Genomic DNA, 10728 nt, shown 5'->3' with positions numbered 1-10728 from the left:
GACCACACATCAGCCACCCGGCATCACTCGTGTGTGCGCTAGCCTGGTTCTACCAAGAACAGAAAATCGTCGAAACCGCAGGGCTTTTCGCTGGCATGCCTCTTCAACCGGCTACTGCGGGCCTTCTGCAGGCGCTCCATGGCTTTGAGTGGCTTCCACCGACACGCGTGCTCACTGCCGACGGCCTGCATCCAAGCTATGACCGCCCTGATTGCAAGTAAGCATTCCTGCTCAAAAGCCACTCCAGATGTAGGGATTGAGTGCGCACCAATTCTGCAGGAAAGATAAATACTTCCATTACTTGAAGCCCTAGTGTTTTGCTACCGGCGTCCGTCCTGGTGGTGTCCTTGCTGCAAAGTTCTGCTGTTCCCGACGAGGCTGCTCCCGTCGACGCGCCTGCTCCTCCCGCCCCGACGCTCCGACCCTTGGCTCTCCTGCTACCGACATTTCCACATCGAATCTGCTCCAGACTCACCTGGTCTCGACGCTGCTAATTCTGACGCTCCTGCTGAAGGAGCCCTTCCCGCTCCCATGCGTATCATCTAGAGGCCCTCATGATTCCGACCCTCCAGCTTCCAACGCCCAGAGCTCCAGCCTTCATTGCTCCGCTGTTTCCGACTCTCGAGATCTTTGCCCTCAGAAGTGTAATACTCAGTTTTTAAACAGTCGTGTTTACAGGGCTCGAGGCTCCAGAACTTCCACCTCTAAGTCGAACCTTTGCAAAGCCCATGCTACGTATTTCTCCTGCCATCCATGTCTAGACCGAGGACCACCGGTACAACCTAGAAACACTGTAAGAAAACCCTTATGACTTAAAAGCTCGGTTCCCAAGAAAAAGTCCAGCCTCAAATGCTCCAACGGATTAATACGCGTTTGAAAAGTAGCAGAAAAGCGCACTCGTTCAGAACTGCATGTGCTTATCCAGCATGCTCCACTGCCCCGCGTGGTCTCCATGTTAATACCAGCAACGTCCAAACTGTCAAAATGGGACAGCATATCGGCAACGGCTGCTTTGGAATTTACGCGTCTTATTTTGGATCACCACCAATCTGCCCTAAAGTCGTTAGCGAATACAGAAAAACAATTGCTTAATCATCTTAACCTCTCTTGCAAAGAACTTGCCGCTCTTGACGCGTACAAAAAGAAAAAAATGGGCAGAGATTAACTCCGAGAAATCCAAAAAAACGTTTGCGCGACAAAATCTCCCTGCCCGCGCAGTCCCAGCCTCCGTTGCCACTGCCATCTCAGGCTCAAACCTCAATTGTAAATGTTTCGAACTTTACCCTGACTAATGACGACGAGAGTACCCTGGCACATGGCCTAAATTTTTGCCCTGCGTCAGGTGGGTTCAATGAGTTTCAATTGCTAAAAGATTTGAAAAATTTTGCCCGCAATATGAGACTTAAGGAGTACTTCCATGGCCGGTCACAAGATCACCTACAAGATGGTAAAATGCCCTCTCAAAATCACTGGACTCCCCCGACTTAAAGAAAAAACTGCCTCGACATTTATATTAAGGCAGTCCAAAATGATGTGCTTACAATATCCAAAAGAAATTTTGTCGTAACCTTTCTGGAAAAGAAACCGTCACAAACTGATATTGTCATAAAGCCCGCTGACAAGGGTGGTGCCATCGTAGTCATGAACAGAAGTAACCACATCGCGGAAGCCGAAAGGCAACTGGCAGATGGTTCCTTTTACCGCCTTAGAAAGCGATCCGACTGCGGAGTTTAAAACAGTTTTGGAAGAACCCTTATCCAGTCTTAGCTTGAGTGAAAAAATTGACAAAAGCACTGCAAAGTCAATAATTCCCCTCAGCCCTGTACCAGGCAGATTTTATTTATTGCTCAAAATTCATAAACCTAATAACCCTGGACGACCCATCATTTCCGGTATAGGAACCGTAACTGAAAACCTGTCACGCTATGTTGACACACTAATAAGATTCCAGCCCCATTCCAGTCCTACATAAAGGACACAACTGATTTCCTAGCTGATATAGCTGACATCACCATCCCTCAAGGCGTCTCGCTCTTAACTCTGGATGTTTCGTCACTTTATACCAATATTCCCCACTCCGATGATATCGGGTCGGTTGTAAAGGCTTTTGAAGATCGAAACTTATGCCGTAACATTGACGGTTCTACATTGGCTATCCATTTTAAATTAATACTTGAACTTAACAACTTTGAGTTTGATGGCAGACATTATGTCCAGATTAACTGACCATCGATGGGTACACGTATTGGTCCCAACTACGCCGACATATTCATGGGCTTATTAGAAGATCAATTTCTCGACGACTACCCGCTAAAACCTTTTTACTACAAGAGATTCATAGACGACATTTTTTTTTATTTGGCAACATGGTGAACTTCTATCATTCATCTCAAGTTTTAATAATGTGCATGATGCCGTAAACTTTTCTCATTCTTATTCTCGAACCACTATTACTTTTCTAGACGTGACAGTGTCAATAAAGAATGGCAAACTAATTACTGATTTATACCAGAAACCCAGTGACAGACCCCAGTACTTGCACTTCGACAGCAGCCATCTTAAATACTGGAAGACTAGCATCAGTTAAACAAAAAAAAAAGGGGGGGGGGGCGTGGGGAATCGATGGGCTTCCCTATACAGCAGGTGTTTCTTGCTGTTTCTTCTGCCTTCGCTCGTAGCGGTGTTGGTGACCACCGCTGCGTCCGTGGCTCAGCGACACATTGCGGTGCGGAGAGGAGGATTTCCCTTCTCGACTGTACACATTTATTTACACTTGTTTACAAACTATTTACAATAACGTCGTCAGATGCGACATCAAACATGGAGAGCTAACTGCAAATGGGTGAACGATCGGAGGTCAGAGGCTAGCAGAATCAGGCCTTGGCCTTCTGCCACACTTCAGGCCGGAGTCCCTTGAGACCTCCGTCAGCCTAGCCTCCCTCCTCGAACCACCCGTCTGTCCTCGACTCTCGTCTGAGCCCAACTCTCCTCCGAGCTCAACTGTCTCAAAGCTCGCTTCCTACGCCCATGCTGGCTGCGTACGTTGCGCATTTTACGCTCAATGCGACAGCAGTCTGAACAGACACGTTACGTTTTTTGTGCTTACGCTTACGATCAAGATACGTGCGTTGCGCACGTAGTCTGAACGCGGCTTTAGAGTCCGTTGACAAATCAACGACTGGTCGCTCTGTGGCCAATAACATATGCAATGTTAAGCCGCGTTCAGACTACGTGCACATCCGTCGTAAGTATCGTATTTATCGCAGTGCGACCGCGCATGTTCACACTGGGCCGTTCGGTAAGATGCGTTCTTTACGACCGGCCAATCACCGCTCTCAACAAGGCGCCGGTTAGCGGAGGTCTGGGCTCTTCAAGCTCAAGATGAGATGTGAAAGAAAAGACTGGACACGCAAATAAAATACGAAAAAGAACAATGGGTATATTAACAATTAACCACTCGATTACAAATACACTTCGTTTCGCACACGCACGTTCGCACACAGTTTTCAAACGTTCGCTCACCAACAGGCGTACGGTCCGCCTGCATCCCTGCTTGCGATTTTACCAGTGCCCCGGAGCGATCTTGGAGACGGGCCAGGACGGTGACTCAAAGGCCGTACTACTGACACCAAACAATGAGCCGGGGCGCGCGGCAGACACGGAAACGTCCGCGGAACCTCGTCCTCCCTCAGAAAATGCTGTTTTCTTTTTCTCTTTTACGGTGAGCTTCTTTCAAACTTCGACGAGTCCGCACCAGCTCCGTTCTGCGGCCCGACCGCAACGTCGCCCCGCATCGGCCTTTCGCTGCCGGCCAACTGTTTCCACACTTGTCAACGGAGTCGATGGGCTGCGAGAATGCACGGGGATGAAGCGGGCATCCCCCGCCTCCATAATCTCACTTTTCTAAACTAGAGAAAACATTTGCTTGTTGAGAGCTTGTTCGTACATGAAAAAACGGATTGATAAACCACTTACTACTTTGACTCAGTGCAGGCATCGTTTTGCACTTCTCTCTGTGCGATTTCAGCTACTCGTCGTAGAGAGCCGGCATCTGCCGAACTTTTTTTATGAGAGGCTGATAATTCCACAGCGAAGATTCCGCACTGCACATGAGTGCAGCTGGTGCAGCCAAAAGTCACCGACACAGACACAGACACAACACCGTCCAGACACTGCAGCAGAGTAGGAGCGTTGGATGATGTCGCCTACAAGGGTTTGCGCGCGTTAGCGCCGAACCAACAACCACTGCGCTTGCGCTGTGCCTTCTAAATGCACTGTTCTGCCTCCCTCGCGGCACGGGACGGACAGAGCCGGCAGCGTCGCCCGCTGCCATGTGTTCTGCCCAAGACCGACTGAAATACAGACCTGCATAGAAAACGGGGTCCTATGGGGCCTCGTGCGCCAACTTTCGTTACCTTTCTCGCCGTTCAGGGCGCTCGGTTAACCTGTTCGTCTCAACTCGGCTTCAACCTTTCTTTATTCAAGCAAGGAGAATTTATCCCACAGTCATTACCAGGACTAATGTATGCAGATGATATAGTACTGATGGCTGACAACAGGGTAGATTTGCAGGAGTTGATGGATATCTGCGGTACAGAGGGAGATAAGTTAGGTCTGCAGTTGATTTTTAATGATAATGAGGCCGGCGAACATAGGATACAGGAGGACATGCTGGAAGTAGTGGATAAGTACAAGTATCTTGGGGTGTGGATAAATACTGGAGCTGAATACCTAACGGAGCATGAAAAATATGTGGCAGCTAAGGGAAGTAGAAACGCAGCCGTCATGAAAAACAGGGCGCTTTGGAATTACAATAGGTATGAAGTGGTGCGAGGGATTTGGAAAGGGTTGATGGTTCCTAGTCTGACTTTTGCCAACGCAGTCCTGAGATTAGAGGTCCGAGCACGGTTGGAAATTAAGCAGCGCGGGGTGGGTAGGCTTGCTTTGGGAGCTCATGGGAATACGCCAAACCAAGGTGTGCAGGGTGACCTGGGATAGTCTTCTTTTGAGAGCAGGGAAGCTGGCAGCAAGATAGCGTTTGAGCAACGATTGAGAAAAATGGGAGAAAAGCGGTGGGCTAGGAAAGTATTCAGCTACCTCTACATGAGGAATGTTGACACAGGATGGAGAAGGCGGACAAGAAAATTGGCAAGCAAATATTTGGACAGCAGTAGGGGGACCAGCCAGGAATTATCAATTAAGAAAAAGGTTAAGGAAACAGAGAGGGGTCTGTGGAAAACAGGGATGGAGACTAAATCAGCATTAGAAATGTACCGAACGTTCAAGCAGGAAATAGCCAAAGAAAACATTTACGATAATTCTAGGGGCAGCCCATTGTTGTTCGAGGCTAGGACAGGAGTATTGCGGACTAAGACGTACCGAGTCAAGTACCAAGAGATAGACACGCTGTGCAGGGTGTGTGGGGAGGATAAGGAAACGCCTGAACACTTAATAATTTCCTGTAAAGGGCTCCGCCCTATAGTTCAAGGCAATGGGCCAGATTTAGCCAAAGCATTGGGGTTTAAGGATAATGAAGGGAAAATAGACTTTAAAAGGGTAGAAATAACCAAACGAAGGTTAGCTGATTGGTGGCTGAAAGGAAGGCAAGAATAGGTCCACACTATATATTACTATTCACGGCTAGGCGGCCTGTGGCGCCGCCGCCCGATTCAAAGGGTTCAGCCTTATCCATCCATCCATCCATCCATCCATCCATCCATCCATCCATCCATCCATCCATCCATCCATCCATCCATCCATCCATCCATCCATCCATCCATCCATCCATCCATCCATCCATCCTTCGTCTGTCATTTTCATCATCATCAAATCACAAAAATAATATAAAAAACTGTATCCAAATTGAAAAAAAAAAAGATCTTTGCCCGAGTTATACTTTGTGGGGATTCATAATCCCCTGCCCCCATTATAAAGGGCTGCGCGTAGTTACCACGCGTGATTACGTGCGCTCTTGGGGAGGACCGCGAGGAGAGGGCACACTGGCCACCCTCCCATCCTCCCAGGCTCCCGCGGCGACACCGCACGGGTTTCCTTCTTTCCTACCGGATACCCAGGAAACCTCCTCTCCCCGAGCCGAGGTGAGATGCGCGTCTGTCGCAACTCCCTCGGCGTCTTTTGACGGTTGGGCGTGCACGCGCACGGTTCAGCATTCCCGTCGGGAGACCGCCGCCTTCACCCTCTGCTCCCGGTCCAGCGCGCACTGACTGCCGCGGGCCGTGAGCACGAAGCCGCACGCAGGTGAGCAGTACCTCTCACTCCTCGTGCGTGCTTCTCCTTTAGGTGGTTCTATTTCACCCCCGTACGCGGCTTTCGCTCGCTACACGGCGGTTGTTCTTTAGTGTGTTTTCCTTTGCCGTGTACTCGAGCACAATAAACTGTTCGAGTACGAACTCGGTGTCTGTCCCCTCTGGCTCGAACCCGCCGCAGTAGCGACTTCTCGCACCGCGGGTTGGGGGTCACAGCTCTGTCTGCTAGGGCTGCACGTCGGGGCTAGAAGGCGACTGTAGCGTCTAGTCCCCTCGTGGCGCATTCTTGCGGGAGTAACACCCCCATATCTTGGCGCCCGAACGTGGGGCCAGAGGTGTGACAAACCGAGTGTCTGTGCATCGGGTTTTCGACACAGACAGGCCATGGAAGCGAGCATGCCTGACTTTCAGTCGCTGCTAATGCTTTCCGATATGGCTTCCCAACGGCAACCTATTGGCGCGGCTGTATCTGCTACAGCCGGTCCAATCACAGAGGCTGACGCTAGCGACGCTAGCCCCAGTGACCTCATATCGTTTGAGCCGAGCTGTGCTTCTCCCGACGCACTCACTCAGACGCGCGGCGACGCAGGGCACTTTTCGCCAAGCGCTATGCCGCGAGGTATGGAGTGCACGGAGCGGCCGCTACCCTGCACATCCCAGCCGGTCGTTCAGCCAGATTTCTCTGGCCAGACCAATCCCCAAGAGGCTATGCTGCGCGACGCTTTGCGCCTCATAGAAAGCCTCACGGGTGTCGTGCAGACGACTCTGCACACATCCGCGCCAGCTGCGAGACCAAGGTTAGAGGTGGTTTTGCCCAGTTATAGCGGTTATCATGATCGTGTCAGTGCCAACGAGTACCTGGACCGCATGCTGACTTACCAGCAGGCGACAGGGCTACCCGATGGCGAGATTCTGAGACGCGTCGTGCCAGTCTCACTGACCGATCAGGCTGCCCGCTGGTTCCGCCTCACTGGCCACCGGTCAAGCACGCTGGATGAGTTCCGAACGCGGTTTCGCGAGGAATTCTTGCCCGCAGATTACCAACGGCGTCTGCGGCGCGAGCTGGAGCTACGTACTCAGCATCCGGACGAGTCCTTGCTCGAGTACGTGAGGGCGATGGACGAGTTGTATCGTCTCGCATACCCCTCGGCTCCGAACGGTGAGAAGGTAGAGCGTGTTACGCGACAAGCTCACCCTACCTTCGCAGCCTACCTGCGAGGAGCTCAGTTCAGAGATTTGGACGAGCTCGCCTCGGCAGCCAAGCGCATACAGGCGGACATTCTCGCTTCGCGCACCTATCGGCCACCCCCGCCGGCGTCGCACGCACTTGAGCCGCGATGCGCCTGGAACGGAGGCACTTTTCGACCTCGTTCCCGGGGAGCCGAATTGGTCGCATTGAGTGACGGAGAAACGAGAAACGGTTGGGACCTGTCTGACCGAGCTCTCGACCCGTACACTTATGCCATGCGTACAGCACACGCTACGCCCGGCCAAGACACGCAGAATCGTGGTCGGCATCCCGACACGAGGACGCAAGCGCAACGCGCACCTGCAACGGTAAACCCTGCAGAGAGGTATGGTCAATCGGCGCGCGGCGACAACAGCCCCGCCCGACAACGGCCGACTGCCCTCTGCTACCGGTGCAACCACCCAGGGCACTACGCCAGGGAATGCAGGCGCCCCGCTGCCCGAGAGTACGCGCTTTCGGGAAACGAGCGGAGCCGCCGCTGAGCACGACTGCACAGCCGGCGGCGTCAACAGCGGTGCTCAGTGAGTCACACGAACTCCTGGCCCCGTTGGCTTGTCGTTTTGGTCCACCCAGCGACACGCCAGTGCCACTTATTGAGCTTACTGTCGTCCGGCGTAAGTTCATGGCTTTGCTAGACACAGGAGCGTCCGCTTCGTTGTTTGGCGACGAGGTATGCGAACATCTCCGTCGGAGTGGGATCCGATTGCGAGAGAGCAACCTCGCCTTCCGACTAGCCAGCGGCACGGCGCACGCGAGCGGTGCCGCGCGGCTTGTGGTGCGATGGGAGAAACGAGTCAGGCGCCAGCGCCTCACCCACCTCCCCGGCCTGTCGGTCCCAATCATTCTTGGTAGAGACTTCCTCGCTAAGACGGGCATTGTTATTGACGTCTGCAACGGAGGATATAGGGAGCGAGCATGTGGCACCCTGAAACCTTTCGTTCAACCTCAAAAAGCATCAGAAGTACACTTGCTATCAGATGCTACGCGCGCAGACGTACGCAACAAGCGCCCGAAAAAGCTTCTCGAAACGCCTTCGGCCTGGCAGACAAATTCGCCGGTCAACCGCGCCGAGAGAAAAGGCGCGGAGGGGACTGACTCCCCTCCCGCGCGACCCCCTGCCCCTTTTGCGGTTGCACTTTGCGCCGCGGAGGAAGGCAGGCCTCCCCACCCTCTGCTGAACAACGTGAGCAGTTTGTCAAGGGAGGAAAAAGCGCGCTTGTCTCAGCTCTTGAACGAGTACGATACAGTATTCACTGAGCGGCCTGGCTGTACTACACTAGTAAGGCACAAAATTGAGACAGGCGACGCCGTTCCTTGGAAGTGCAATCCCCGGCCAGTCAGCTTGGCTAAGAGGAAAGCGCTTGATGACGCTCTGGATGAACTTGTCGATACAGGCGTCGTGGAACGTTCAAACAGCCCCTGGGGTTTTCCAGTGGTGCTGGTGCCCAAAAAGGACGGAACTACCCGCCTTTGTGTGGACTATCGCCGCCTGAACGAGGTGACGCGGAAGGATGCCTATCCACTTCCGAGTATTCCCTCGATCGTGTCCAATGTTGGCGGAGCGAAGTACTTTACTACGCTCGATGCCAGTAGAGGATACTTTCAGGTGGAGATGGATCCCGGTGACAGAGAGAAGACTGCATTCACCTGTCACCGGGGTCTTTTCCAGTTTACCCGAATGCCATTTGGCCTGGTTGGAGCTCCGGCGACGTACCAGCGTCTTATGGACCTTGTCCTAGGTGATGCAAGGTGGCACTACGCTCTTGCCTACCTAGATGACATTGTGGTGTATTCGGCAACCTTTGATGAGCACTTACGCCATCTCAGGGACGTACTGGAAAGACTGAGGTCTGCGGGAATCACTTTGAACCCAAATAAGACTCAGATAGCGGCGACCCGAATAACCTTGTTAGGGTTCACGCTAGACAATGGACGCCTTCTGCCGTGCGAGGAAAAACTTCAGGCGATTCGGAAGTTCCCCTCGCCGACAGATGTAGGCGGACTGAGACGCTTTCTGGGGATGGTGAACTTTTATCGCCAGTTTATCCCAGATTGCGCCGCTCTGCAAGCCCCCTTGACGACTTTGTTAAGGAAAGGTGTTAAGTGGCATTGGGATCCCGAGCAAGAGGCTGCACTGCGAGACCTCACTAATGCGCTCGCGGAAACCACAGAGCTGAGGCTGCCTGACCTGAACAGGGAATTTGTGATCCACACGGATGCATGTGACTTGGGCTTAGGAGCAGTTCTGCTTCAGGAGCACGAAGGTAGCCTGCGGCCGGTGGCGTTCGCCAGCCGCTCATTAACTCCCGCAGAGAAGAATTATTCCGTGACAGAGAAGGAATGTCTCGCGATTATCTTCGCTCTGCGGAAGTTCGACTACTACGTCGATGGAGTCGCTTTCGTGATTGAGACAGATCACATGGCACTCACATGGCTGAGACGCCTAGGCGAGCCGTGCGGACGCCTAGCGCGATGGGCGCTACTTCTCCAGCGTTACGACTTTACCGTTCGCTACAGGAGAGGTAAAAACAACGTGGTAGCCGACGCGCTTTCGCGCGCACCCGTTGGCGGCGGGGGCAGTACCCCTGCTACCCCCTCCGCGACGCCCCTCAGTCGGAGCAGCGCGACTGCAGCTACGCTCGGTCATAGCTCCGAGGGAAGCGCGGCCGACCCGCCTTCCCTGGGCGAAAGCGTTAACCACTTGGACTGCATCAGTTCAGTGGGGAGCGCGTTCAGCAGAAGGGAGCTATTAGAGGCTCAGCGAGAGGATCCATTTTGTCAGAAAGTGTTTGACGGGCTCAGGGAGCCGGGCGGCGCGGCCGCGGCGCACATGGAGGCAGCTGGTATTGTTGCCCGTGCGGGGCGCTCGAACACAGCTGGTAATGCTGTGAGCGCGATGGATTCCTATCTGCTTGACTCTGACGGCGTCCTGCTGAGATACTTTCCCTCCGAGAAGGATACCCACGAGTCCTTCAAGGTGGTGATCCCACGCACGCTGAGAAAGGCGTTGTTACGCTACTTTCATGACACGTGCATCGCTGGGCATGCGAGCGGCCCTAAGACTTTTCTTAAGTTGTGTCGCTTCGCTACCTGGCCTGGCATGAAGCGGGAGGTGATTCGCTACACCCGCTCGTGCGACGTGTGCCAAAGGGTTAAGCCACGTGGTGGACGCACACCTGGGCTTATGCAGCCGATCAATAGCCAGGCTCCCTG

The 10728-nt window shown here is 53.2% G+C and overlaps 1 protein-coding gene across 1 annotated transcript; it reads left to right on the top strand.

The window, feature by feature from the left end:
• Nucleotides 1–5912: 5912 nt before the first annotated feature.
• LOC146207106 (uncharacterized) lies at nucleotides 5913–8689 on the top strand. The gene has a single exon (XM_084600338.1). The coding sequence runs from the start codon at nucleotides 6651–6653 to the stop codon at nucleotides 7995–7997; it is 1347 nt and encodes a 448-aa protein (XP_084456464.1). The 5' UTR covers nucleotides 5913–6650; the 3' UTR covers nucleotides 7998–8689.
• The last annotated feature ends 2039 nt before the right edge of the window (nucleotides 8690–10728 follow it).

This window comes from Amblyomma maculatum, chromosome 1 (assembly GCF_055883805.1).
Source record: "Amblyomma maculatum isolate TAMU_Amacu chromosome 1, ASM5588380v1, whole genome shotgun sequence".
Classification (NCBI taxonomy): domain Eukaryota; kingdom Metazoa; phylum Arthropoda; class Arachnida; order Ixodida; family Ixodidae; genus Amblyomma; species Amblyomma maculatum.
This window is presented reverse-complemented; position numbering and strand designations above follow the sequence as displayed.

What these genes read in the sequence shown, in the direction of transcription:
- LOC146207106 (XM_084600338.1), top strand. Translation starts at nt 6,651, where the DNA reads ATGGAAGCGAGCATGCCTGACTTTCAGTCGCTGCTAATGCTTTCCGAT.